The 27,546-nt window shown below is 36.5% G+C and overlaps 2 protein-coding genes and 1 long non-coding RNA gene across 11 annotated transcripts in view; 2 read left to right on the forward strand and 1 right to left on the reverse strand.

The window, feature by feature from the left end:
* Nucleotides 1-27,546, forward strand: part of LOC148420092 (serine/threonine-protein kinase VRK1-like) — a 311,189-nt gene that overhangs the window by 211,498 nt on the left and 72,145 nt on the right. The window lies entirely within an intron of this gene.
* Nucleotides 1-27,546, forward strand: part of LOC148420094 (uncharacterized) — a 235,676-nt gene that overhangs the window by 167,757 nt on the left and 40,373 nt on the right. For 5 of the 9 annotated variants that reach the window (XR_015866357.1, XR_015866358.1, XM_088420994.1 and 2 more), the window contains one exon: nt 18,389-18,853. The exons of the other annotated variants lie outside the window; for them this stretch is intronic. Coding sequence is in view for 2 of the 5 variants with exons in the window: in XM_088420992.1 (XP_088277118.1) it covers nt 18,389-18,458 (70 nt within the window). In the remaining 3 variants the exon portion in view is untranslated. Of the gene's footprint in view, nt 1-18,388; nt 18,854-27,546 lie in introns of those variants that run through there. 9 annotated transcript variants of the gene reach the window in all.
* The window catches only part of LOC148420096 (uncharacterized), a 92,023-nt gene that overhangs the window by 14,313 nt on the left and 50,164 nt on the right, over nt 1-27,546 (reverse strand). The window lies entirely within an intron of this gene.

The raw sequence follows: 27,546 nt of genomic DNA on the forward strand, positions 1-27,546 counted from the left end.
AAAATGGCGGCCTGATTATGATGAAAGAGGGTCCGATATGCCACTGATAGATGATGGACAATTTGTAAAATATCTACTTTTGAAGGTTTTTACCTTTCTTACACACAGTAATCTGAGATAATGTTAATGCCAGATCCAAAAAAAAAAAAAAAATGACAGTCCTTATTTTTCAAGCCTAAAGATTCAAAGATGTATGATGGTCATATCAGGATTGAGTTCACATTTTCATTATTTCATATGAAACATTGTTCATAAATCTGAACCAATAACCGTAGGATGGATTGTATGTTTTACATTTGAATTTATTTCCAATATAATGGACACTTCATTAAAGCATGACTAAGCTGAATGAGCATTAACTCAAATTGTCACTTAAGTCCGCTAAGAATTAATGCCGGAAAGGAAAAAAAAGCAAGGAGTGTGTATGGGGGGTGGTGAAAAGTTAATTAAAAAGATAAGTGACCAACAGTGGCGGCCTGTCAAAGTTCAGACTCATTGCTGGCGTTAAACCGCTTTTTTGTGGTGCTTTGCAGTGAACAGCGGCGTGCTCAAGGAAGCTTTTGTATGACCTCTCTCGTGATTGAGATGTTTGCAGGTGAACGGACTCCCAGTTTGCAGAAGGTGGCACGAGAACAAATTTAGAGCAGAACATACCCACGTGCCAACACATGCTCTTCCTCCCTTTCGTCTTTCACACCATCTCCACATGTATCTCCCTCCACCTGCTGTTTCTTCCTCTTTCTCTTCCGAGGCACTTGTGACAGATCCAGGCAGTGGGTGGTGGCGCTGGCACATTGTTTCCTCCTCTCTCGCGCCTCTCTTTCTTCAATTGCAAAAACGCACAGAAGCACACAGATCCTCACCCACACACGGGGTTATAATTAATACTTTTTTTGTATCCATATTTCAGACTGTTTGCTTTGAATAAAAGCAGAGAGTCGGAGCTGGGGAGGGCTGAGGGAGAACGAAGGATGCAAAAAAAAAAAAAAAACAAGATCTCTAAGATTAATTAACGGTGAAAGAGGGGGAGAAAAGGGATGAGTCCCAAGAAAGCAGCAAGCTCTGCACAATGCAGCACACTTCATTTTAATAAGTGAGCCATGTGTTTCCCTTTTCCGCGTGTGCGTGTGTGTGCGTGTCACCAAGACAGCACTCTACCTGAAATGAAGGATAACTAGCCCACTGGATTAGGGAACGCACCATCTATCCTCGGTGCCCCTGCTCCCCTTCCCATCTCCTCCCCCCCTTCTGCCCATTATTTGTATTCAAGGTTTTTTGAAATGACATTGCAATCTGACGATGCACCAGCCCATTATAATGTCTAGCAGGACAAATACCCCGGCGATTTTCTGTGTAGAAATAACACAATTTTTCCATGTCAGAGTGTGCATATGCATGTGTGTATTTGCGGGTGCGTAAGGTGGTATTATTACTGTGGTCTGGGGTGGAGGCAAGGCCCCGGGAATGCTGTCATTAATCCTGGAGGAGGGCCGTCGCACACTCTGATTATTAGAGAAATAAATTTGCATGCTGCATATAAGCCAGGTGAAAAGCACTGAAGGCGCAAATTATATTTTCCTGACAAGCTGAGAGGCAGAATCGAGGCTGCCACCATATTGCTCCAACACACACTTGTATGCGTTGACATTCCAGCAGCTACACATCCTAGCTTAGGAAGGCTTTGCATATGCATAGCGGCAAGACGCGCAAAGGGATCATTGAAATATGTACAGATTATAGAGCAGAATACACCTGACTGAGATTTCTATTCAAAATGGAATGCTTACACAAATTCATAAGCACATATTGATGAATGATTGTGTACTACAGACAGCACTGTTGAGAAAACACAAAGAGCTAATGTGCATCAATGCCGGTAGACTTAAAAAGAAAAAATATGCATTCGTTTGTGATTTTATCATGATGGGTCCTTTGCTCTGGGCTGTCCCCTAACATAGCCTGTAATGATCCATGCCGACCAACTTAATGGAGTGGACACTAGTGTCAACTTCATTACATTACATCGTCTGACAAAATGACACATTTCTTGTACTTTGAACATGTTTTTCAATTTTGCTCACATGATATTTTGTATTCACAAACCTTTGAAAATAAATACAAGATTAAACTATAAGTACAGCCTAGGTTTATGAGATTGAATATACAATACAGAGAAACGAGAGGTGTAAAGTTGACCGAAAGAACATTTTCTTCTTTTTTTTTTATTTTGGAAAACAACAGGGTCCGTATTGTGCCTTTTAAAACTTTCCACAATTTACTGTAGACAAATCCTCCTGAGATCCAGCCTTTTCATTGCCATGTCCACTGTAGTAGACATTTGTTTTGGGTCTATATCTTTTAACTAGATCTGGTTGACTTGATCACAATCGACTGATATTTGCATTTTGTGCAAGGTGGGTGATCAATGACATCATGGATGGTTTCCACAAATGATATACTGTATGACGGTTTTGAGGGGCAACATTACAACATGACATGAATATGCAGTATTTACACAAGTTGTTTAAATAGACATATTACCCTTTACTCTGACAGATCAGAGACACTGATCAACCCTCGTAATCCATCCTCAAAAATTCTGTTGGTGTAAAGTCTACTTTTGACCTATTGGAGCTCCTCAACTAAGTCCTAGTGTGCTCAGTGGAGGACAAGCTGGCCTTGTCAATGATATCTCATATTTGGGTAGGATGAAATTAAGTTTGGTGTATTGTTCAGACAAAATGGACACAACAGTGGACAAAACTTAATAGGCTTGGTCAGTGACCATTCAATAAATAAAATATGAGATTTTTTGTTGGCTATTTTTCTAACCCCAAAATCAGAAATATATTGTGTGACTGCTGAGCTCCTTCTTCTATGATGATGTGCTATTTCAACGCAGACTGCTTGGTGAATATGGATATGTGCTGAATCTCCATGGCGTCTACCGGTGTTATACTCAATGAGTGACATAATCAAGCGGAAACAGTCCTTTTCTTAGATTGGGCGGGTTCTGCGGTTGAGAGCGCACCCATGAGCAGGAATGCTCAGAGATTGGTGAATGGAAGCAAATACAACTTTGGGTGTAAAAAATGAGCATTTTCATGTCAATCAGCCAAAAATAATTATAATAATTTTGCATGATAGAGCCCTTTTAAATAATCCATTCCAGGGTCTCCGGGCTCTCATTTTTTGTCAATGTCTTTTGACATGGGAAATAAAGTAAGTAAGGATTTTACAAATAAGATCCATGTTGATGTTACGACTGAGGCATACAATTTTTTGGCAGTTAGGATCAAAAATCTAGGCCTGACTTTTAAGTGATTACATTTGGTGAAGTGATACTATTATATTTCATGTTCTTGCCAAATCTCACGGTTGTCTTGCATATCTTATTTACTGCGCCTGACTTCCTGCTGGTCTTGCATTTCTTTCTTATTCGTCTCAATTTAGGGGGCTTGGCATTTCATTGATTTGAATTTTTAAAAGAGAGAAGAAACAGCAGCTAAAGTGACTGGAAAGCAGGATGCACCCATTGCAATATTTGCTGTGACAACTTATCTGTCAAGGATGAGGCTGCAGGGATGGAGGAAGATAGACATCCAACAACATGGCAAAGGAAATGTTTGACATATTTTGCTGTGCTGCTGTTATGAAAATGAAATGTTATGAAAATACCCTGATACACGTTGGTGATTAGTGGAGGGTGTTTTTTCTTTTCTTTTCTTTTCTTTTCTTTTCTTTTCTTTTCTTTTCTTTTCTTTTCAGTAAGACATTTAGGATAAGGTCACTGTGAGCCTGAACAAGATAAGCAAGTGTCTAAATTAATGGTTGACCATACAATAAAAGTTAATATGATGTCATTGGGTTGACAAAAATGGCATTTTCTCACTTTGGATATATGTTCTTCATCTTCTCAGGTATTGATTGCCTGGACTTTTATGGTTGGTTCAAAAGAGACAAGGAAAAAAATGTTTATGGTTGTCACCTAGGTTTTGTGCAATATGCTGATGCCTGATGAATCGTGTTATGATTGTTAATCGGACTCAGACAGTGAAGCCAATTTTACAATTGATCAATAATGATCTAACTAAATGTAACCCTAATTCTAGAGACTAGTTAGACCCAACAAGACAATAATTTTTATCATAACCATTTTTAGAGCTCCAAAAAATAATTTTAATATCATAGTGACTTTTGAATAAACATCACATGGGTAAGTGCAAGTGTTTACTCAAGTTCAGATAACACATGGTTATTTGTCCACTGTAAGGCATCTTTCATCTTTGAGTCTGCGACCATAGGCAGAGGGGAAACAGCAGGATGGGTAAATCTCTTCTAAAGCCTCTAGTTAGGCATGCATATATTCCTATTATAGTCAACGGTCCCGGAAGAAGACAACAGAGAGCAAACAGAATGACCTTGAAATATTTATCCACAGCCTCGCTTCAGAGAATTAAGTTTGGTGTCAGGGGCAACTCGCAGCCATCCAACTCTCCTTTCAGTGGAAGCATGTGTGCCATGCACAGCCACACACAAACACACATTCCTTTTTTGTGTACTGTAGACTGAGGCAAAGTCATGTACCATCTTGCAGTGTTCAATATTAAAGGAGGTCATGAAGGCATAACTTTGATTGGGACAATAAAGGCTTGATGAACAGGATTTTATGAATGTTTGCTTGTCGTGTGTGCGTGTGTGGGCGTGTGCGTGTGTGTGTGTGTGTACCACAGTGCAAGGAGTACAAGCCAACACCCTGAAGTTAATGCCAGGAGCTGCCCGGCCTAGAAATTGTGTGTGCCTTAATGAGTGTGTGAGCAGAAAGAGTGGGTGATGAAAGTGGAGACTGACCCAGTCAAAAAAAATATGGGTCAAAATTGAAGACAGAGATTTGATAAATATCATCATTTGTAAACCCACCGAGTGCCAAATGAATTTTGCTTCACTTAAGCAAATCATCTGCCCATATGTATGGTATTTATGTCATGAATAAAGCAATGTAAATGTTACGTATGTGGCATGATGTATTGTTTATTATGAATAAATTACACATGCTATTTTGTCATGAATTACTAAACACAGATAGAAAAAAAAACAAATGAGGAGCCCAAAAAAAAAAAAATGCAGAAATTGACAACACTATTTCAAAGACATTGGTATTAGTGATCTGATGCTTAAAATATAATGGTACAATCTTATGCAACCAGTGTTACTTAACTCTCCCTTTTTAAAGGTTGAGATTAAAGCCTTATTTAAATTAAGGTTAAGGTTAAGGCTGTTATTTTAACTTTGTTTGAAATTGAATTTTCTTGGAATACAATTTTACTAGGAGTAGCATTTCCATAGCATTTCAATCAAAGTTTTGTTTTGTTTTTTTAGCTTTTTAATACCTTCACATTAAGTTATAATACCCTAAATTATAAAAAGAATGATATAAATTGGAACTATGATAACAACAATTGTTCTAAAGTATAAAAATGAGACATAAGCTTTTGCACTAGAACGCTTCAAATGTTATTGGATTTCCAACAATTAATTCAATGTGATGATGATGATATCCAAAATAGCATAACCACATCATTAAAATTCAAAGAACATCACTTATCAATGATGGAATAATATCTTCAAGCAATTAAATATTTGTTCAGCTTTCAGGAAAACACAAGGGTTGTTTTAATTATAATTTAAGCACTCTTACTAAACTTGAAGTGCACATTATTATGTAAATGCTAACTTAAAAGTGGTAAAGAACTAATTTTGACCAGTTAATTGTCAAATTAATGGTCAAACCTAATAGTTTGGCGGCCAGGCAGTCAGGGGTGAAACTAAAACCTGATCTGATCTGATCTGACTAAAATCTGCACCTAAATAAAATGGTTTGGCCTTAAAAGAAACATATATACATAGCAAGTTAGCCAGTGCAGAAAAAAAGTGATGTTATTCCAAGATGAAATTACCAAAATGTTTGCTGTTTTTGCCAAGCCACTGATCCAGTGCAGAATTTCTAAAGGGACAAGTGCAGGGAGACGGGGTTGAGGTTTTGCCAAAAACCTCTTTGTTGTACTTATGTAATCGTCATGTTCATAGGGAATTTTTATTGAAACAATAACAAAGCACATGTCCACAAATTAGCTCACTTTCTCCCATTTAACTTTTCATTGTCTGCGATGCCTGTGAGGGCTTACAATAACGGATGATTGGAAGGGACAAAGGAAAACCAGTGGGCTGTGTGTGTGTTTGTGTGAGGAGGGGGAAGCATATTGGCAGTGTGGTAAAGAAAAGCATGCTGGCTTGTTGGAGCACAGTAGAAGTATGCCTGCCAGTTTTGACGCCACTGGGGCTCTCTGACCTGTGTGTATGTGTGTGTTTGATTGTGTTTGCAAAACTGAACGGAACAACAAAACCATCCCTGCCCAGTCCTGCGCGCGGTTTATCCTGTGTACGTTTGCACTGCCAAACCACATGCACGTGCCTCTACGCTGCCCTTCTCAGGCAGCGACCGGCTTATAGTTTGCGCATATGTGTGTGTAAGTGCGCGTGTATAGCAGTCAAGAAGAAGGGGACGAAGCTTGCCTCATATTCATTCATGTCATTATATTTAGCATACGATCCAGTTCGGTGTTTCATTATGCATTCCTATCTACTATTCTCTGGTGTTATTCTTACATCTCAATTACCCTCTCTGTTCTGGACATAACATGCATTATGTATGGCGACAAGAATTGAAGAGCAAAATAATTCAGACTTATAACTTATACGCACAAGAATGGCACTTAATGTTGGCAAATATATACGACATCGGCAATATTCTTAGAAAAAAAATGTAAAAATGGCTAGTTTCAAATTTATTGTCAATTGTTTTGAACCAGTAGTACAACAAGTTTTTGCTACAGTCAGTGTTTTGTTTTTTTGTTTTTTTATACTGGTCGCAGACTGGGAATAAAGCGCATAGTACTTCCTCCAAATTTTGTATAGTACTTGCAATTTTGTTCGATATTGTTTACAAACACTGACGGCTCTAGAGGGGAAGCCCTGGGGCAAGTGACACCCCTGGAATTTCTTTTCACCCCCTGGTTGCCACTTGAGGTAATTGACATGTTATGTCACACCTGTTAGATTTAGCCCCTAAGGGTGCATATATGTAGTTAATGTATATTACTACCTTCTACTGGTTAAAAAAAATAAAATAAAAATAAAAGTTTTTCCACAGTGTCAACTCACTGTAAAGTTAACATATTTTTAACATATTTTTTTACATTACTTTCAACTGAATTACTATTGAATGTTCAAATTTCATATCCTCAAAATTATTACTGGAAAAAACATGAACAAGTGATGCCGCTACACCAATATGCCATTTATTCACACCAATGATTCAAAGTGAATGAAATTGATGCAGGTGTTTCAAACAGATGTTATAATTGTTTCGTATCTCATTTACAAAAAAATATTAAAACGTAGGCTGGGTCAAAGATTTTGATCAAAAAATATATCTAAAATTAGTGGTTTTGTGAACATAGGAATGTAAAATTCAATAATTATGCATTAAAGAATCCCATTATCAGAATAAGATATTTCTGTAAAAAAGTACTTAAAAAATGGAGAGTGTGAGTAAGTGCACTAACTGCTCGTGTGTATGTTCATCCATACATGTGTGCACATTTTATTCAAGCTGTTTTAAAAGGTTTAACGTGAGTATACTTTCACCTTGAGAATGAATTGGGAATCCATGGCTAAACAGAACAGTGCAGATGTTGACAGAAATAAAGCAAGGTTATGCATTGAAATAAAACAAAAGTCATGCTCGTTCAGATCTTTTGACACACATGCGACTTACACTTGAAAATAAATATTTGCCGTATTTATTTTGTCATCTGGTGTGACAGACATCTCAATTGTACCCAGCTGGTATGCAGCCACTCAAAACATAAAAGAATTCATGTTTTGACACCTTGCTCTGAGCAATACTGGCTGCTGCCTTGAAGAGAAAATGTGATCGGCCTAACTTGTCTTTTTTTCCACGCGAGCCACCTAAGCATTCTGCACAATGTTCCAAGATTAATCTTTTCCGACTTACATGAGAGGACCAAATGTGTTTTGAAAACAACATATTTGTAGGTTGTGATTGGCAAACAAATGCAGCGTATGTTTCCATTTGCCCTCCCAAGCCGTTGGCTAGTCTTGTTCACTGACCTGTCACATTCAGCCTGGTTGGCCTTTTCCAACAGGGCTGGACAGCTGACACAAGTACTCACCCTCCCTTTTTCTCCCTAATGAGTTTTGATATGAGCTTATGTGAAAATTTTCATGGCAAAGTTTAGCCCTCAAGCTCCTCTAACAATCTGGCATATGTGGGCGTCCATTTCACTATCACTTCCACACAGAGGTGATGCTGGCAAGAACACTGACCATGATGGCAGAAATATTTTCGTGTTAACCTGCGAGCTAAAGACAAAGCGAGATGTATCCAAAGCCTGGAGACACGACAGTAGTGATTTTTTATTGTTAACCGGAAAAAGAAAAGGATGCGTCTCTAGCTGCAGGAGGGATCCACTATCTTCTTCATCTCTTTGATATGCCACGCAGTACACATTATAACAATTTGAACAAAATACTGAGAAAAACCATTGCGCAAATACAATAGGTAATTGACATCTGATTGACAATTTGCACATCAAAGATTCTTTAAGATTTAGGGTAAAAAAATAATTGGCCTTAACAGTTGGTCACACGACAACATACACCTAAAGATGAAAGTACCAATGTGGACCACACCACTGGATTTTTCCACCGCGTGGATGTCGGTCTCCTGAGGTTCCAAAGCAAGATGTCAATATTCAACTTGCAAATGACAAGCACACAGGGATTGTGTTCAGCAGTTTGGCTGGATCTTTTTAAAAGGTCACACCAGTGGAAACCCATTCTTGAAAGAAATGGCCACATATAAATTTACCTTTTGCTCTACAGTGGACCCCAGCCATACAAAATTAATCCGTTCCGGGGGTTGGGATTGTAAGAAATCATCGTACGGCGGGCAATAGAAACCTATGCTAATTAGCTAATGCATATTAAACCCCAGGTGAGAACATCAAAATTGTATATACATATTAAAAATTTATAATAAATAATATAGTAAATTCTACTTATATATAATATACATGTATACAATTAAATACGAAACGAAAAATGAAATGTTATTTACCTTTGAGTGATGTTGACTTGAGCTACTTAATGTCATAATCCCTAGCGAGGGCCTGCTAAGGTAGCCTAGCCTGGACTTCTTCGTATTTCTTGATTGTCTCTAAGATCGTTTCCATACTAATCATCTTCTTACGCCTACCTTTAACATCTCTGGCAATCTTGACTTAAGTTTGAATTAAACACTAAAATGCACAATAAATATGATACTGTAAGCACGCACAAGAGATCTTTAGCATATTGGCATTTTAGTAAGACGGTGATAGCAGATTAATTAATGGGGCTATTGGGGCATTTTTTAAACTTAAATTCACAATTCGACGAACCAAAAACTTTGACCTATTCTTTCATTTTCATGTCTTTCTTTTGTCCTCCCATCCACAACAGAAGCCTATCAGGTTAGACCAAACAAAATGACACCTGCACACAATTGACACACTCCAACCAAAAGGCACTCACACACACGCACACACAAACAAAGGAGAACACAGCAGAACACATACAAAAACTACATATGACCCACGGGTCGTAACAGACAGCCAATCAATGTTCTCTTCAAGATTTGATTGACCTTCGTTGCCCAACCCCCAACTCAAGTAGAAGAAGCCCAATGAAATAAAAAGAGATTTGATCAGCATCCAGAAAGCTTTAAGTACAGTAAGAGTTTAAAAACAAGATTACCGTATTTCCCGCACCATAAAGCGCACCGGATTATAAGGCTCACCCTCAATTAATGACATTTTAAAACTTTTTCAATCACAATATAGTAATACTCAAAGTAATAACAATAATAACTCAAATAATAACTCAAAACTCTCAATAGCATAACAACTCAACGTCAATATGATCAACCTTGTTCAACTGTAAACACACAAAAGAAACAGGTAAAGCTTACTTTATCAGTTCATTCCCCATCTACGAATCCCATTCTCAATATTGATTCATATATAAGGCGCACCTGATTTTAAGGCGCACCATCAGCTTTTTAAAAAAAAAATTAAGGCTTTTAGGTATGACTTATAGTGCGGAAAATACGGTAACTTGATTGAAAAAGTAACACTATAATTATGACTGCATTTAATTGACATTATTATTATTATTATTATTATTATTATTATTATCATTATTATTATTACTTTATTCCCCAAAATATAACTAGGCCATGGATTAATACCATGCCCTGTTTGGCTTCTTTCTTTCAGTAGCTAAATCCATTGCATAACCATCTTGCCAATGCCTGTTCTAAACTTTGTGGAATAAGAGCAAAAAAAAAGTGAAATTCATGGAGATCAGATTTCCATTCCGCAACACTCGACTGAAGTCGAAAACCACATAGTATGCTGGTACTAGGCAGAGAGGCTGGATTCAATAAATACATTGACTGAGCTCTGCTATTCAGACCCTGCAGTATTGAATTTCTTATTTAGGTCATTTAGACAGGGCAAAACTTATACAGTATGCAGCTTAAATCTATAGCACTTTTTTTTTTTTTTTTTTTGTCTTTGCCCTTCTAAATAAATAGAAGATGAGAGGGAAGCCAGAGTGTGTGGGTGTGTAAGAATGCTTCAAAGTAAGTGGCTTCAAGTGAAGGAGTAATGTCCAAAAAGGAACAGGGTGCTCTTATTTCATTTACAGTACAAACCAGACTGAAAATGTAGGTGGAATATGTCTCTGTATCATGTGAATGTCAAAGAAGAGCGGCTGAGAATTAACCACTCAGAGCAAAAATAAATTGATTGAATAAACGAGAATATATTATGAGAACAAATACAGATAGAGTACATATACATAGTTGTGAGAGCGAGTGAGGTTTTATTTTGACATTTTATTTGACTTTCGATGAGGTCGGCACAAGACGATGCTCTCCTGCCTCCTCGTTTAGCTTCATCTTAATTGGCCATTAGATTGAAAAATAGGCTTCAGCGCCTTCTCCTCCTCCTGCCCTCTTGTGCAACTCGAGTGCTGATTAGACCTTTGATTTACAAATAAACAAAGAAACAGATTACCGTTGCACTTGGGCTGGCATCAAACATACTGAACTGTGACCCAAGTGCCAATATCAACTTGCATGTTTATACGCATTAAATGCTGTATATTATTTGAACATTCTATTGATATATTGAGAAGTTTGTTACAGTTTCATCTCAGGATGCCAAAGGCGAGTTTTATGCCCTTGTCTTATCTTGCTGCAGACAGCATTGCTTCATGTCAGCAGTGTGATTTTTTTTTTTTTTTTTTTTAGAGGGGATTTTTTTTTTCCTCCTCACCAAACTCATACTGAGCTGTTATGATGAATAAGACATTACCACAATGAGAAGAACCCAATCAGCTTGTTTTGGCCGAGAGTGAGAAAGACAGATAATTACTTGCTAAATAGGCAATCAGAGAGGTGGTGCCCAGCCATTCGAGCTTGTGTGTGCATTTTGGAGAGTTTCGACAAGAATGATGGTCAAATGCCGAACATGGTAGGGTTTTTTCTGTTATGAAAACCGCAGGTAGAACTGTGTAGTAGAAGTGATCGATACAGGGGTGATTTAATCCTAAATCAGTGTACTATCCGAAAAAGAGGAGACAAACCTGTTTTGTTTAATGGAAGAACAGTGAGTGCTCTTATACCATTCGATTCAGAGAAGAAATTGACTTTATGCTGTGCGTGTTCCCTATTGGTACGTATTAATTTTCTCTCTGACACCTCCAGAACAATTATTTGCTTTTTGTGGTTTCAAAGGGTTTTCTTTCAATCCTGTCTATGGCACTACTAAGTTAAAAAAAAAAAAAAAAAAGGAATATCCAATTAATGCAAAAATCATTTAGGCAAAAAATAAATAAATAAGTACAAATTTGCAGCTTTATCTTTTGTTTTTGATGTGCCCACAATTGCATAGTTTGTAAATAATACATTTACCTTAGCATCAACATAGCAGAACAATATTAATGGATTGAACAAATCCATTCATTTTTTTTCAATGGGGATGGTTGGTTGATTCTGCTCCAATCCAAGTGTCAAACATGGAAAAAGCTTTACCTATGCATAAGCAACAACAGATGACGACAACGCCCCATTTTAGATATTAGATAAGCACTGTTTGAGAGCCCACTGGGAGAAAAAAACGGCTGAATTTTGTCAAACTACCTTTTTTCTTCTGATGGTTATGAAAGAATAGAAACAGGAAATACGGACACAGTCTATACTTTAAAATTTGAAAATATAATCATTGAACATAGTATCATGTAAGTATTGAAAATGTCAAAAATGTGAAAATTCCCTAAAATGGCTGACTTTGGGATGAATTTAGTTTATACAACACTGTCATCACACCATATAGTACACATATACTATAAATCGGATATATAATTAAAAAAGAATACAATTTTGCATTAATCGTATTTTAATTATTTGGACATCTTCATACCAAAGTCTAAGGTATTGCGTTGCCTTTATTGATTGGCAACTTGCCTGTGTAAATGAGTTACACGTGTCTAATTTTGGCTAATTTTGGTTTGTTCGAGTTTCATTTGAATTTGAACCATTTGCATAATTCATGAAATGTTGTGATTTTATGAAGGCTTTTTGGCTAATAATTTACCTTGCAGGATTTTGCAGTGATGCCTAAAACTTTGAAAATGTTCTTTCAAGTTGTGAACAAAAAGAAAACATAAGGTAAACAGCTCCCTTGCTCTTCACAGGTATGAACAAGTCCAGACGGCATTCAAAACTACTGTTTTATTTTTGCTTGTACATCATAAATCTTGCTTTGAAAAAAAAATTCTCACAGTTTTCAATATAACCCGTATTGGTATGCAGCCCTATGTTGTTGTTTTTCGCTTTCCCTCATTCCTCTGTAATATACAGTGGTGTGTAGTCATCCCTGGTATGATTTGATAAACCCATTTTCAAGCATATTTGTACCATGACCTGTACATTTATCCAATATGTGTACAGTATTTGAGTGTGGGTGAGTGTGAGCGTGCATGCTTGTATTCATCTATTCGTCGGACACAGCAAATTGTGCTGCACTCTTATTTGTCTACAACAGGTTGTCTTTAACTTTGGGTCAAGACCATAAATGTTTTATTTTTACACATCTAATGAAATGATCGCCATGTACTATAAAGTGGAACCACAATTTATGAACTCAGTTGATTCCGTGAGCCAGTTTGGAAACTTGAAACAGAGGTAATATCGGCTTTTGAAATAACTGGAGATATAAAAATGTAATACATTTTTTAAACAGATCAAAAAATTTGCGACTGATGCTTATGTGTTTTTGTGAATTTTTGGCTTGTCTCATGACTATGTTTAGAGGCAGACAATAGTCGAGTTAAGGTTAAATGAATGTTTAAAATTTGGGCTCCCGAAACAGCAAAGAGTGTTATGTGTGTTGCCATAATGACACAAATTTGACACGAGTGTCACTCACCACAGTAATAAAATAAACTTCCTCCTCTGTCAAAAAGCGTGGCTTTATGCTGCGTTTAATTTTCTCCCTGTTTGTTTACCTTACAGATTAAAGAAAAAAAAATAAAGTATGATCGTGTAGACTCAATTTTTTTGTTTCATTTTAGATGTATTAAATGTGTTCCAGTTTACTGAAGAGGTAAGCTATTTTTTTGTGTGAATTTTGCTGTCTGACTGCATTGATTGTGAACACAGTACCTTGACCTTAAAACTCAGGTCCAAATTGAATTGTGCACCTTGGTTCAAAAAGCACAATGGCTACTGAAAAGAGTATTTTATTGAGGAGGTCCTCTCTGTGAACATTGTTTAATCAATAGAGGAATGTTCCCTGTAATGAAGTGTGTCAGCTTTTTAACAGGACTTAAACATTTATCAAGTCGGTGACAAGAGGCGAGTTGAATTGGATGTCTAATGAGGTAATCATCCTTCTAATTGGCAACAAAAATGGCTGTAACCCCAACAGCATATACATGCTTTTTTTTTTTTTTAAGTGAACTATGTGCTCTGATTTCTTCTCTTATATATTTATTTATTTATTTTTAAGACTAACCATGTGTCATGGTCAGTTTGTAGTAGTAGTAAAGTATTTGATTATCATAGGTACTAAAGTTATTTATTCCTTAAGGTTACAAAAGTACAAAACATGAAGGGTTTACTTTAGACACTGAATTAAGAAATTACTTTAGGTACTAAATTACTACAAATGATTTCTTTAGTATTAGTACCTAAAGTAATAGATTACAGCAGTACCTAATTGCATAAATAAATTCGGGAAAAAAAGAAAAAATGACAAAACGTAGTATGTGGTACAGAATTTTCTGACTTTAATAAATAAATACATGATTGTCTTTGGTATTGACTGAGTTAAGCAGTACTGTTTTTTTTTAACTTCTAGAATTGTTATTTTTTTATATTAACATTTATTATTCTGTTATAGATTTTTAACTTTACATACATCTTCATCCTTTGGACAGCCGGACAAAAAATATGTGAACATACAAAAACTGGTGTTTAATAAAGACATGCTGTCTCCTTGGGCTTATGTATTTTTGTAAGTTGTCTTTGTTTTATTGCCTATCTTATTATTTGCTCAATTATGAAATGTAGTCTGCTCAGGGAATTGAACAGAGTAAGAATTTCATTGTGTGGTATTACTATTCATATGACAATAAAACTTTTGAATCATGTTTTGCACAATTTGACGTCTGTCAATTGTATGTCCGTGTGCCAAATACATGTTTTGCTTCAAAACAGATTAATCATGGGCACAAATAAATTACAAAGGTTAATATAAAACATGTCAGCAAAGGATAGTGAGGTCTGTGGTGTGGTTTTGCCAAGTAATGTAAAGTTTCATTGAGCGCCAACTTAAAATTCAATTGATACTGATCACATGAGATACAAACACACTCTCCCTCATATGTTGCTATTAAGGTGCAACCAACCACATTAATTATGATATACGAGGTTGCGAGAAGCGGATAGTTATTTTGAAACAAAATCAATCAGATTCAGACAGCAAAATGGTTTGAACCTAAATGAAAGTTAGAGGCATGGACACTGGCCATTAGCTTTAATCAGCTCTCTTAGATCAGCTTTCATAAACACATCCTGCTTGTTTTGGAGCCTTCAGCATGACATCAGAATGGTTGTTATGTGACATGAAAGTCAGCGCTGTATATTCACATCAATAAGCACGCAGCTTGTGAATGCAGAATTAACACCAAGTGATCTGCATATGAAACAAAGTGTCATCAGCATAAGTAGCCACTTCGTCAGCAAACACCAGCTCTTTCACTGTCATGTACACAAACAGACACGCTGGTCATCACTCCCGCGCTCATCTTTCAGCAGCCTCTGTTCTCTTCCGTCCCTGTCTTTCATTGATCTCGCTCTCATTGGACTCATCACTCTAAATTCTCTCCAGACAAAGAGCAACCACTGGATGACAATCACATTAGAGCACACAATCTATTTATGGCTTTGCCTCATATTTCAATTCACCCTCTCTCTCCCTCTTCCTCATACTGACACACACACGCACACACCTTCTCCTTTCCTTTGTCTTACACTCTGTAATAACCCAAACCCAGGATTTTAGTGGTAATGAGTTTTTAATGAAAAATGAATATGTTACAGTGGACTGTGGAACTGATAAAACGCTGAAAAGAACAGGTGAAATCAAAGCGAGAGGAACAAGACGATTTGATGCTCTTGCATGAAGATAAACAATAAAGAAATTAGCTGACACAATTAATTAAAAATAATTAATTGGACCTTTGCGCCTTCCCACTTTCTAAAACATGCATGTTGGGTTAAATGTAGTCTCTAAATCAGCGGTTCTCAAATGGTGTACTTGAAGGCACTTCAGGGGGTATGCGAGATCCTGAAATATTTTTAAACAGGAGCTTGAATGGAAAAATTAAAAAAAAAGGATCCTAACAGAAGTCCTTCCCTGACAGTCAAAGTACCTAAGTAATGCACAGGCCAAAGAGTCTCAACGAAAAGTTTCACTCGTAAAAAGAAAAAAAAAAAACACTCGGTCCATACACACCTTAAAAATCTATTTTCTTTTAAATGTGTGTGTGTGTGCGTGCGTGTGTGTGATGGAGTAAATGTGCTCTGTATGAATGCATGTATGGGAGGGCCATCAATTCCCTCCAGAAATGCCATGCAATGATGGTAATGGTCTAGGAGCAGAGAGTAATGAAGGAATTGATCTCCCCTCTGCTGCGAGCATTTGACATTTCAACCAAAGCCTTGAGCACGTAACCTCCTCATGCATTTCTTCACTTTACCTCTTACCTCAATGTTTGCAGCATTTGCACTATCGGACAGTACCCCAATTGCATTGGACACTGTGTTAAGCCAGTAAAGTTCAACTTTTTTTTGTTTTTAATTCTATTTGCATTCTAAAAAAGTCTCATTTAATTACAGATAATTTGTGTAATTGGTGTGTGAGCCTTGGCTTTCTGGGAACAAGGACATACTAATTAACATAAAGACAGAGGCAAGAGAGAGGAGCCATACTGTTAGTCAATCTACACAGAGGAAAAAGAATATGACTGTTGGTCCTGCTGCGCTGTTGTTTAAATATCCATTGCTAAAGATTTAACACAATGTTATATAGTTCCTTGTCATGGCTTTTCGCATTATGTGTTAACATTAAGCTTGTAATCTTAAACGCTAAACTAGCTATGTGCTTGTTTTGAATTCACAACATGTAATTTGGCTTGATTTGAATTTTTTTTGTAAACTTCAACTGGGAGCGGCAATAAACAGCTGGTAGCCTCTTTTTTTTCTTTTAAAATTGCACAAATTCTATCTGAAAAATTGTTCTTTGTTGTGAAGTTAAATGAGTCTCATAGCAAGCTTAAGGAATGAGGCAGTAAGACTGGGGGGATAATCTGGATGTACTTATTATATTTATGCTTTTGTAAACTCAACTGCTCATGTCATTTGCCAATTCGGTTGATGCCCCTGAACTGCATATTCGGTAAGCACTAGTGGAGCATACAATATATTTGTATCAGGTTTTCTTGATCGGCTTCACTATGTTCTGCCAACAGACAGCCATACACCTCTAGCCACTGGTCCCATGGTTCATTCCATATTAGCTCCCTTGTTAATACTTGAACTTTGGATCAATACTTAATCAGCAAGTAATGGTATTTCTCAGTCATCCCATACAGTCTTTCAATAGAGTCTCTCAATCAGTTTCACACAGACCTTCCCCCATCTGCACCAATCCCTCCTTGTTGGGGCTTCAGTAAAGACAAGAGACCAGACAAAGACCTGGAACTAAATTGTGCATTTTTTGTTTGTTAGATTTTTTTTTCTTTCATCAGGAGTGTTGATTTTTTTTTGTGTAAGGATTCTGCCATTCAGTCCAGGTATATAACCTTAAGGACCATGGAATAAAGTACAGTATATCAGGTAGAAACGTGAGTATTATAAATTATATAAAACATTGAATTTTGTTGGGAATCTGTGAAACACATCCCCCTAAACCCTTGTGCACACACTTTTGTTATTTATCTGTTTAACGTTATTTATGAATATTTTTTTTTCCTTCAATGACTTAAATTCTTCAGTGGCATGAATTCTATCCAGACATGTCAAAAAAAAATAAAAATTGTATGCTCTTTGTAGCCTGTGAAGTGCTGATGAGGCTTTAAGACGTAGCCATTAACTGGTCTCTACTGCCACCCATTGTCTTGAAGTGAAACACAAGTCAACAAAGAATTTTCTGTTTGCTGACATAGTTTGACCGCCGCTCAATGGACTAGTGCGAAAATCACAGGACAATCAATGTAATAAATCATATCAAAATGTATGTAAAAAAGTGTAATTATAATGGTTTTAGATTGTCCAAAAGTTGGACATTGATTAATTTTGCACACAAAATCTCACATGTAAAGCTGCAATCACATAAAAATGTCTGAATCGTTGCATTTTGAAATTTTACATGTTTTAATTATCTGCTGTAAATTTCAGCTCTCTAGTGTTTTTTTTTCCATTGATTCTTTTATGTTATCATAAAAAAAATCAAAGGGATATCAATAAATTGTAACATAATGCCAAACGGGTTAAAACTGCTTGATGTTAACCTCTGAATATTTACCAGTGGAGTAAAAATTCACATCCATTCTCAAACAATTACAAACAAACAAACAAGCAAACATTGAAGTGATTTCACAACAAGTTTTTTTTTTTTCTTTAACCCAACAGAATGGAAAAGCACCTGAGTTTCCACTCCACCATTGTTGACGGACAGAAGCCTCTCAACAAGGCCTCTTAACAGCTTTTGTTTTGCATCCCAACTAGTGATACCGTTTGTGGTTTGGGGCATGCTACTAAGTTGGATGAATAATAGCAGTGATTGCACGACACTAATCAAGCTAGTGCTAACCTACCCCAACCTTGAGGAAGAATTGAGAAACCTTGCTTGAACAGAGGCAAAACATCTGAGACGAACAGAACTTGGGGTTGGGGTTGAGTGAATGTCCTGATAATATGCGGTCTTGTGTTGTATTTATTGTTTTTGTTTGTTTGGTTTTTTTTGTTTTTTGTTTCCGTTCCATCATTGTTTAAGCTTCAAACAACACAAATGTTGTGTGTAAGATGTTGGTGTGGACAATGTGTCACATCATATGGCCATCATCAACAAAATAAACTGCACAAAATGTACACACACCTAAATCGGAGGTATCCGGATTTCTTCCTCTGAAAACAATTCAAGCATGCAGGGACCACTTTGCTGGAATCACTTAATCATTTCATTTGCATATTGTTTTTATACTGTGTATTAATGTTTTAAAAAAAAAAACAAAAAAACTGCTACCCAAATATCTTTCTATAATGCAAATAATTTGGGATATTAAAAGACGTTGTGCTTGCCAGAGACCCTGTAATCCATGAAAAAATCGCAGCCCTTGCCTTGAACATCTTTTGTAGCCAACCATTTTTAAGCAGTCGCTTTGAAAATATGTTCACATTTTGTACCTTGACACAGAGCCATAGGTTGAAGAAACCATTTTGCTTGTAAAAATCATTTATCTTCAGTTACTACCGTATTAGATTTGTTATCGGTTTAGTTCCATATTTGTGTCCCCGCAAAAGCTGTACAGCATGTAAAACAAACTTTTTCGTAGCAAATGTTATTTTTAGGATATACTGCAGGCCATTGAAAAATGGACAAAGGACTGGCAATGGCCCCCGGGCTATAGTTTCGACACCCCTGCCTTAAATAATAGGTTTGGACTGAGCAACCTCAAATCAAAATCATAACCTTTTTCTTTCTCCTCAGAAAATAATCTTTCACAATGAGAAAAGGTAACAAATGTTACCTCGTCACAGCATATTGAAATATTTAAATGAACCATATTCAGCTTGTTTGAATTCTTTAGAAGATGACGGATCTGGTTCAAGGCCCTCATGAGAGAGTGGCCGTGGATAATTGTTTTCTCTGCCAAAATTTGTCACTTTGAATACAATAAACAAACTGGTTAATTAAAGTGTGGGCTGTATTTCCTCCCTTTGTCTCATCGCTGCTACTCTGTACCTAAAGTACATATTTTTAAAAGTTACCATTCTATTAGAGCAACGGTGCACATTTTGGACAGTGTATATCTCTAGGATGGACCGGGAATGCCTTAAGTTCACCTCAGAACAGCTGGATGAAGTGTCCAAGGTGAAGGAAATCTGGGCTTTGGCCCTGGTTAAGTGGTTAAAAAAATATATGCGAATGTACAAATGCTGTTGGAAAGTAGAAATTTAGGCCGACAGACTGTTTTTCTTTTGCATTGTCCAATATCACTGTCCTTGTGTTGCCACAAAGAAAATATCAGCTTACCAGTGATGAATAGTATGACGAACTGCTGTTACATGCTGTCTGTCATCACCATCAACATATCAGTGGAAAGAATAACTCTGACAATGTCATCAAGGTCAAATTCTTCAAAGCAAGTTAGAATTGCCAAGTTGGAAACATACTATGGAAATACGAAAATCTAATTGTTAGCATACATTCCAGTCTATGGAGCTCAACTCCCACTGCATTCATCTTTTACTTGTACTGCAGCTGTAATATCATTTGTGAGATTCTATAGAGTTACTTGGTATCGCATTAACACCATCAATATGACTTTGGTCCCCATACAAAAGTATAATTTATTTTATGCTGGTAAAGCCAAAGAGGTTAACACTTTTAATTGATAAAGACATGGACAGAAGCTACACATGCCAAACTAACATCTTAAAAAATAGGCTTAATCAAGACCATCCATGGAAAAAAATGTGGCCAATTCCTGAACATATTTTGATTTGACAACAGAGTACAACAACCACATGTTCTGAAAATATTTTGGTTGGACAGAAAAACACCAACCACATGTTCTGAAAACATTTTGTTTCGACAATGCAGGAACTCCACTACTTTTGCTCATAAACAAAATGAGTAGATTCAGACCAGTGTTCGGTTTTAAAAGTTTATCATATTTAGATAAGCAGATTTGTTTCACATCTTTTAATACTTATAGTCATCTCTTTTATTGTATTTTGTTTAAAAACAGAATTGCGGCCATTCTAGGGATCATTGATTTACGACTATCAAAAGATGAAAGATTTTCCTCCCCCAGCGGAGCCGCATGCTTGTAATTTTTTCGGATGATCTAGAAGAGCCTTCTGATTTTGCTCTCTCAGTATCTGCATAAGAAAGTCAGCTGAGGAAAAAGTGAAATGGAAATGCAAAGTACAAAAAGCTGTGTCGCTGTAATAAGTTGAGCAGCCTCCAACATGGGTGCGGTGTGATAAATCCCAGCAGAGTCGCATGCTAAACAGCTTCAACCTGGCTGCCTCCAGCTCCCTGTAAACAGGCTTTGTGTCACCATTGTCATATCTCTGCTCCATTATTAAACATGAGAGTCTGAGGCCTTTAAGAAGCTTCATACACAGAGCTGGCAGCCTACTTCTCTATCTATTTCTTGTCTCCCCTCCCTCTTTTTTCCCCCCCTTTCTTACACTTTTTCTTTGAGCCCGCTCACATTGGTCCAACAGAAAATAGAAAGCAAACTGTTTTATTTCAATACTCTCTCTTTTCCTCTCATTCACTTCTGAGTTGTGTTCTTGTTTCATGAACTTGGTTGCAGGTATGAAGGACCTCTTCCACTAATGACTCACTGCTTAAGAGTGGGATCAGGGCTGAGGTATTTCATTTTGAGGGAGTAATATGCTTTTGGAAAACAGCACACTCTGTCTGGGTAGCAGAATACTGTAGGCTTCGATTCGGACATTTGGTGGCACACAATCTCCACGCTACTGCCATCGGATCAAACTTATAATCATTTTAAATGTCATATAGCGAGAAATCTCAGAAACTCAGTGGCCGCCACTCAAAGCAAGATCCATTTGAATGGCAATTGTCCACTATGTAGGGCAAAGTGCATGGCGGTTAAATGATCGACCTCTCAGAGTCCATAATACATTTTAACAAAGCCACTTCTGCTCTCTGTAGATTGTTTGTGATGTTGCTATGAGTGGTTTTAGGGTCTTAATATCCGTTCATACCCATTGATGTTTTCCTTGATCACGATTTGACTATTGCAACAGTGCAACAATTTTTTTTCTCTTCATCACACTGATTTTGGATGGGCTGGCTATGGACAAGGGCTCTGATTGAATGTTCATCTTTCTTTCCGCTTTGCAATTGCTTCTTTTTCACTTACAGGTAACTGTTTACGTCTCTTAACCCCTAATCCCACTGTAATGCATACATTTACCAGTGCCGATAATGGTAGCGAATGCATGTTCGCAATTGTTGTTAAGATGTTTGTAAAGCATTCACAAACAGTCTTAATTGTGTGTTATGTGGCACAGAAAACAATTAGGAATGTTACAAAACAATGAAGACTGTTTCTTCAGAATATCTGAGGAAAAGTGTCTTAAGAACTACTGGATGAAACGTGATGACATCTAAAGAGCCTCAAATTTTGCTTCTCAGTGGAAAAAGGGTCTTAAGGTGTGTATTATGAACAGGTAAGACCTAAATCTGAAAACAATGTAACTACTGTGTACACATTGACAAAATGTGTCATGGTCAGGCTTGATGTGTAAAACATGGAAGGTAGGGGACCCGAAAATGCAGGATTGAAATGTATTTTTACATTTTTTAAGAGTCCAGATGATTGATATCTTTTTTGATGATTTTGCATTAACAAAGTGCTTCTGAAATAGTGGGGAGGTGATGCCGGGGTGGGGGTGCGGATGTCCCAAAAGGCGTTGTTGTCATGTGAAGTGTAATTGCAGAAAAATAAGATGTCTTATATATATATATATATATATATATATATATATATATATATATATATATATATGTTTTTTTTTGATGCACTTGGTTGATTTTTTTCAGTTTACGACTAAGCTGTAACCCATATAAATGCTCTAAAAAGTAATTAACAGTAGTTGAAAGTTGATATACATTGATTTTTTTCTTTTGTTAATCTTAAAAAAGATATACTTAAACAATTTTTGTAGATAATCTTATTTATAGTCAGCGTGTTGCATGTGGCGGGGGGATTTTTTTCTCTTTCCTGGGAGGACGCTTGGCAAAATATAATTGAAAGGGACTTCATTAACATATTTGACTTTTCAAAGTATTCATATAACCAGTTTTGTATAAAATAATCAAGCACCATAGTCTGTGTGTAGTCTTCAATTTAGATTGCTTGCTGGTTTAAAGTTTTTTTGTTTTTTCTGGGGGGGGGGGGTATTTTTATATCTATCAGTCCTCTGTCATTGCAGTTTGTCCCACAGTGTGTGTGTGCGCGTGCATGTGTGTGCATGTGTGTGCATGTGTGTGTGTCTACCATCTGGTATAAACAGCAATGAATATTGCAGTTGCGCCCACACTTTAAACGGCTTATATACCCTATGGATGTTGACATGCATGGAAGAAGTCATGGGAGCCTGAGATGCCATGTGAGCGTTTACAGTTGGCCCATTGATTTATAATTAACGGCAGGGTTACTGCTTCAGCACACACACAGCTGGCCAGGTCTCTGGGGTCACAGCAATGTGTGTGTTTGTATTTGTGTCAGAAAGTTGTTTTAATTTTATTTATTTTTTTGTGGATAGGTTGAGTGCATTCAATTCTCCTGACACTACTTCTGTTTCAAAAAGTCATTCTATACCGGATCTCCTTCCAGATGCTTTTATGTTTTTTGTCAGAAAACAAGAATGACAAATCAAAATTGAAAAAAATATTCCACAAAGTGAATTAATTTTTGTTGTTACCAGCGATGTGAGCTGTGGGTATATGCAGTATTATGTGTGTATGCTTTTGCTTACAAGGTCTCACATGTTCAGGGTTTTATGGAGACAATGACTGACACTGTCAATGTCTGTGTGAAGACTTTGAATAACTGGAGTCTGCCAGTCATGTCGAATCACTTTTGTTATTTATTGGAGGGACAAACTGTTCCTCTCTATTGTAGGCCAATGGTATTGACCTATACAGTAAGTACAATGCACTTTTTCTATTATTACAGCCATACGAACAAGCACAAGCTATTCATCACAGTTCTTCATTTTAGAGCATTTCTTCAAGGAGGTCTGACCTTCGCAAACAACAGCTATTCAAAGAAAAGAGAAAAAACGTCAACATAATTCCTTTGTTCCTTACGTTAACACCAGAAAAAATATATTGGACCAATGTGTCCTGAATACCAATTTTCTTTCATAACTAATATTGAAGCTTAAATACTGTATATATATTAGTAGGTTATAGGACTCCTACAGTACAGAAAGAGAAAAAAAAATCATGAAAAAGCTCAAAATGATGGACATTATTTATCTTTTTGTCTTTTGCTGCGGCTGTGAAAAGCCTGGGTCAAAATAGAGGAAGAAAAACACTTTTTGAATGTAATATCAGCGATTCATATTTGGGCTTTTACAGCCAAATGGAGTTGTAGTCTTTAAGTGAGTTGTTTTTCAATGATGTAACCCCTGTTGAATATTTGTTTTCAGTTAAGTACCACCTAACCAGTGCAGTACACACGTTGTTTCACGTTCCAATTCGTTGCTCTTATTTTGAAATGTAAATGTGCTGTTTCTGTCAACAACGCCCAACATACAGTACAGGCCAAAGATTTGGACATATCTTCTCATTCAATGTTTTCTTTATTTTCATGACTATTCACGTTTTAGATTCTTGCTGAAAGAGTCAAAACACACATAAAAAATAACTGAAAACATGTTTTATATTCTAGTTTCTTCAAAATAACCACCCTTTGTTCTATTTATCACTTTATACACTCTTGGCATTCGCTCAATGAGCTTCAAGAGGTAGTCACCTGAAATGGTTTTTACTTCAGCACTGTGGATCACTCGTGTTAATTCAATGAATTTCTCGTTTTATTAATGGGCTCGGGACCTTCACTTCTGTTGTGCAAAAGCCAACGGCTTCTACACAGCCAACGGCCCTATTGGACACTGTTAAAATCCATATTATGGACAATTGTTGAAATTCATATCATGGCAAGAACCAGTGGTTATTGAAAGAAAAGAAAAGTATCCAAACCTCTGGCTAGTATTGTATGTATATGCAGTGGAATTTGGGATTTAAATTGATTTAAACTACATTGTAAACAACATTAAAATGCATTAAATGATATTTTCTGATATCTACAGATATCCTGTTAAAATCTCCCAAACCCCCGAAGCGTCATAAGTTACCCCATTTGAGAACTGCTGATCTTGAGACTGACCTGTCATAATGCATTTTATCATACCAGTCTCACATTTACTGACGACTTTTCAGTTACGTTGTAGAAATTCTTCATTGCTCAGGCCCACATGCATACAAAGACACACAGACCAGCATGTCCATTTAAACTCTCATTTTACACTTTTTCCACCGCAGTAAAATGTTTGCCCTATTTGCTTCTGACACCCTTCATCTTGCAGAGCACCCCCCTCCCATCACCACTTTTTTTAACACTCTCTTCTTTCTCTGAGTTGTCATATCACTATCTGATCTCATCTGCTACCTCTTATAAGGTCATCTCTCTGGTCTCCACTTCAGTATTTTCTCATGGAGGGAGAGCAGCCAGAAACCCATTCTCTTTAATTCTTCCCTCCATCAGGAGGTGAAGGGCCTGGCTGTTTGAGATGACACACTGGATTAAGAGGGCGCATTCACTACAAATGTGGGGTCATCCATGGGGGTCCTCTGTGGGCCATAATGTGCATTGTTGCTCACTGATCTGTCATGGCCAGCCACAACATATTTGAAGGCCCTTTTGATCCACACCAACATTCACCACAGGCAACAGCCTTGTGCACACTACATATGCATGTATAAGCATATTCATGCAAACTTTAACAGGGTCAACTGGAGTTCTACAACACAATCCCAGGACACTGTCTGACAGTTCTGTTATTATCATACTGTACACTCCTGTGAAAACTTGCCATCAAAATGTTTTCACAACATAAAGCAGTACCTTTGTTTTTCAGAGCTCCAGTGGGTTGACAAAAATCTTGACAGGGAGGACAACTTGCTAAAAGATGTGTTGCTCAGACGCGTAGCTCTTGACAGTATGAAAATAGTCGACTGCAGAATTAGTCATAGCCCTACATTCAGAGCGTTATTATTATATTGATGACGAATGAGCGGAAATGATCTGTTGCCTATTGGCCCAATAACAGGAGGGATAAAACTATTTGACCTGATTTGAAACGTTGTCAATTTAACATACCTATATAGAGAGAGCGTAATAAGGCATCTGTAAAATGCCACATTTAATATTTTTTGGAAATTAGACATGTCTTAAATTGTGCTCTAACAGTATTGTGTTGTAAAAAACACCCAAACAAACTGCTGTGGATCAAAATAATGGTAGTATTAAATCCCAAATGGCCAAAAGCAACTGAACTGGACAATCATTTACACTCTCTCTTTTTTTTTTTTTCTTGTACAACTAACAGAAGGGCATAATTGCCAAGGAACATGAAATATAATTGCAATGTTATATATTAAGATTCTTGAACAAACTAAATGACTGAAGCTCTTATTTGTTGTTGCATAAACTTCTTCTGTTCACAAAATACACAAAGTTCACAACATATATAACATTTAAAAAATGAATGAGGGGTTTTCTCAGAAATTTTAAGTGTGATTAAAATAGGATTAATTAGAGCAATGAATTTCAGATCTCAATTATTTAATCTAAATTGTATTAATCTGACGGCACTAATTACAATCCAAAAAGACTAGCTGAATCAGAAAGAGTATGGATATTTCAGAGGCTCAGTTTCATTATTTGCCATTAACCATAATATTAAAGCATATTTTAAGCAAACAATAATAATAATAATAATAATAATAATAATAATAATAATAATAATAGTTGTTATTGTTGTAATTATTATTATTATTATTATTTATGGGGCATCTCAGAGTTCTTCATCTGGATTGTATTGAAAGAATGAAAGAAGAGCACCAAAAACCCGGAATAATTTACACTTTATTGTTAGTGTACATAGACAAGTAATAAAAGGGAGAAGCTTATTATAATTTGTGTGAGACTGTGTGCACTTATGAGCGTGTGTTTGCATTTGTGTCCTTACAGAAGACTGTGGCACACTCGAAGGTGCATTACGAGTGTGAAACTAATCCACAGTGATAGCTCAAGCACTCTGTGTCGACCGCTGGAGACTCTGTAGTGTATGTGTCTGCACATATGTGTATGTGCATTCAAACCGCAGCATAAAAGCAGTAAATCAACCCATACATTTTATTCAACATAAATTTTGTATTTAACCACAAATCTGACATCTTGATCTATACAAAAGGAGAGAAGGAAGCATTGAAAAAGAGCAAAAGTTCATGTCAGGCCAGACGAGAAGGAAGAGATGAGATGGATGCATGGCAAAAGGTTGAGCGGAACATTTATGAATAGATTGATGGACTGGTTGTAGGAAGCGGAACATGAATAAATAGCTCAACAAAAGAGAACCCTAGAGCTCATATGTGCACTTTGTTGAGAACAAAATCACATAAAAGTTTATAAATATATATATATATATATATATATATATATATATATATATATATATATATATATATATATATATATATATATATACACACATATTTTTATATATATATATATATATATATATATATATATATATATATATATATATATATATATATATATATATATATATATATATATATATATATATATATATATAAAATATTTGGTATTCACTATCACATTGCCAAAGAAAAGGGACTGTCTATTTCTACCATAAAAAACATTGAGCTACTCGTTTTTCCAAAGTATTATTTCATCATGTTCATTTTGGTGGATAACACAAGTTCA

The sequence above is a fragment of the Hippichthys cyanospilos genome, chromosome 8 (genome assembly GCF_059441005.1).
Source record: "Hippichthys cyanospilos isolate Australia breed blue-spotted pipefish chromosome 8, RoL_Hcya_1.0, whole genome shotgun sequence".
Lineage (NCBI taxonomy): Eukaryota > Metazoa > Chordata > Actinopteri > Syngnathiformes > Syngnathidae > Hippichthys > Hippichthys cyanospilos.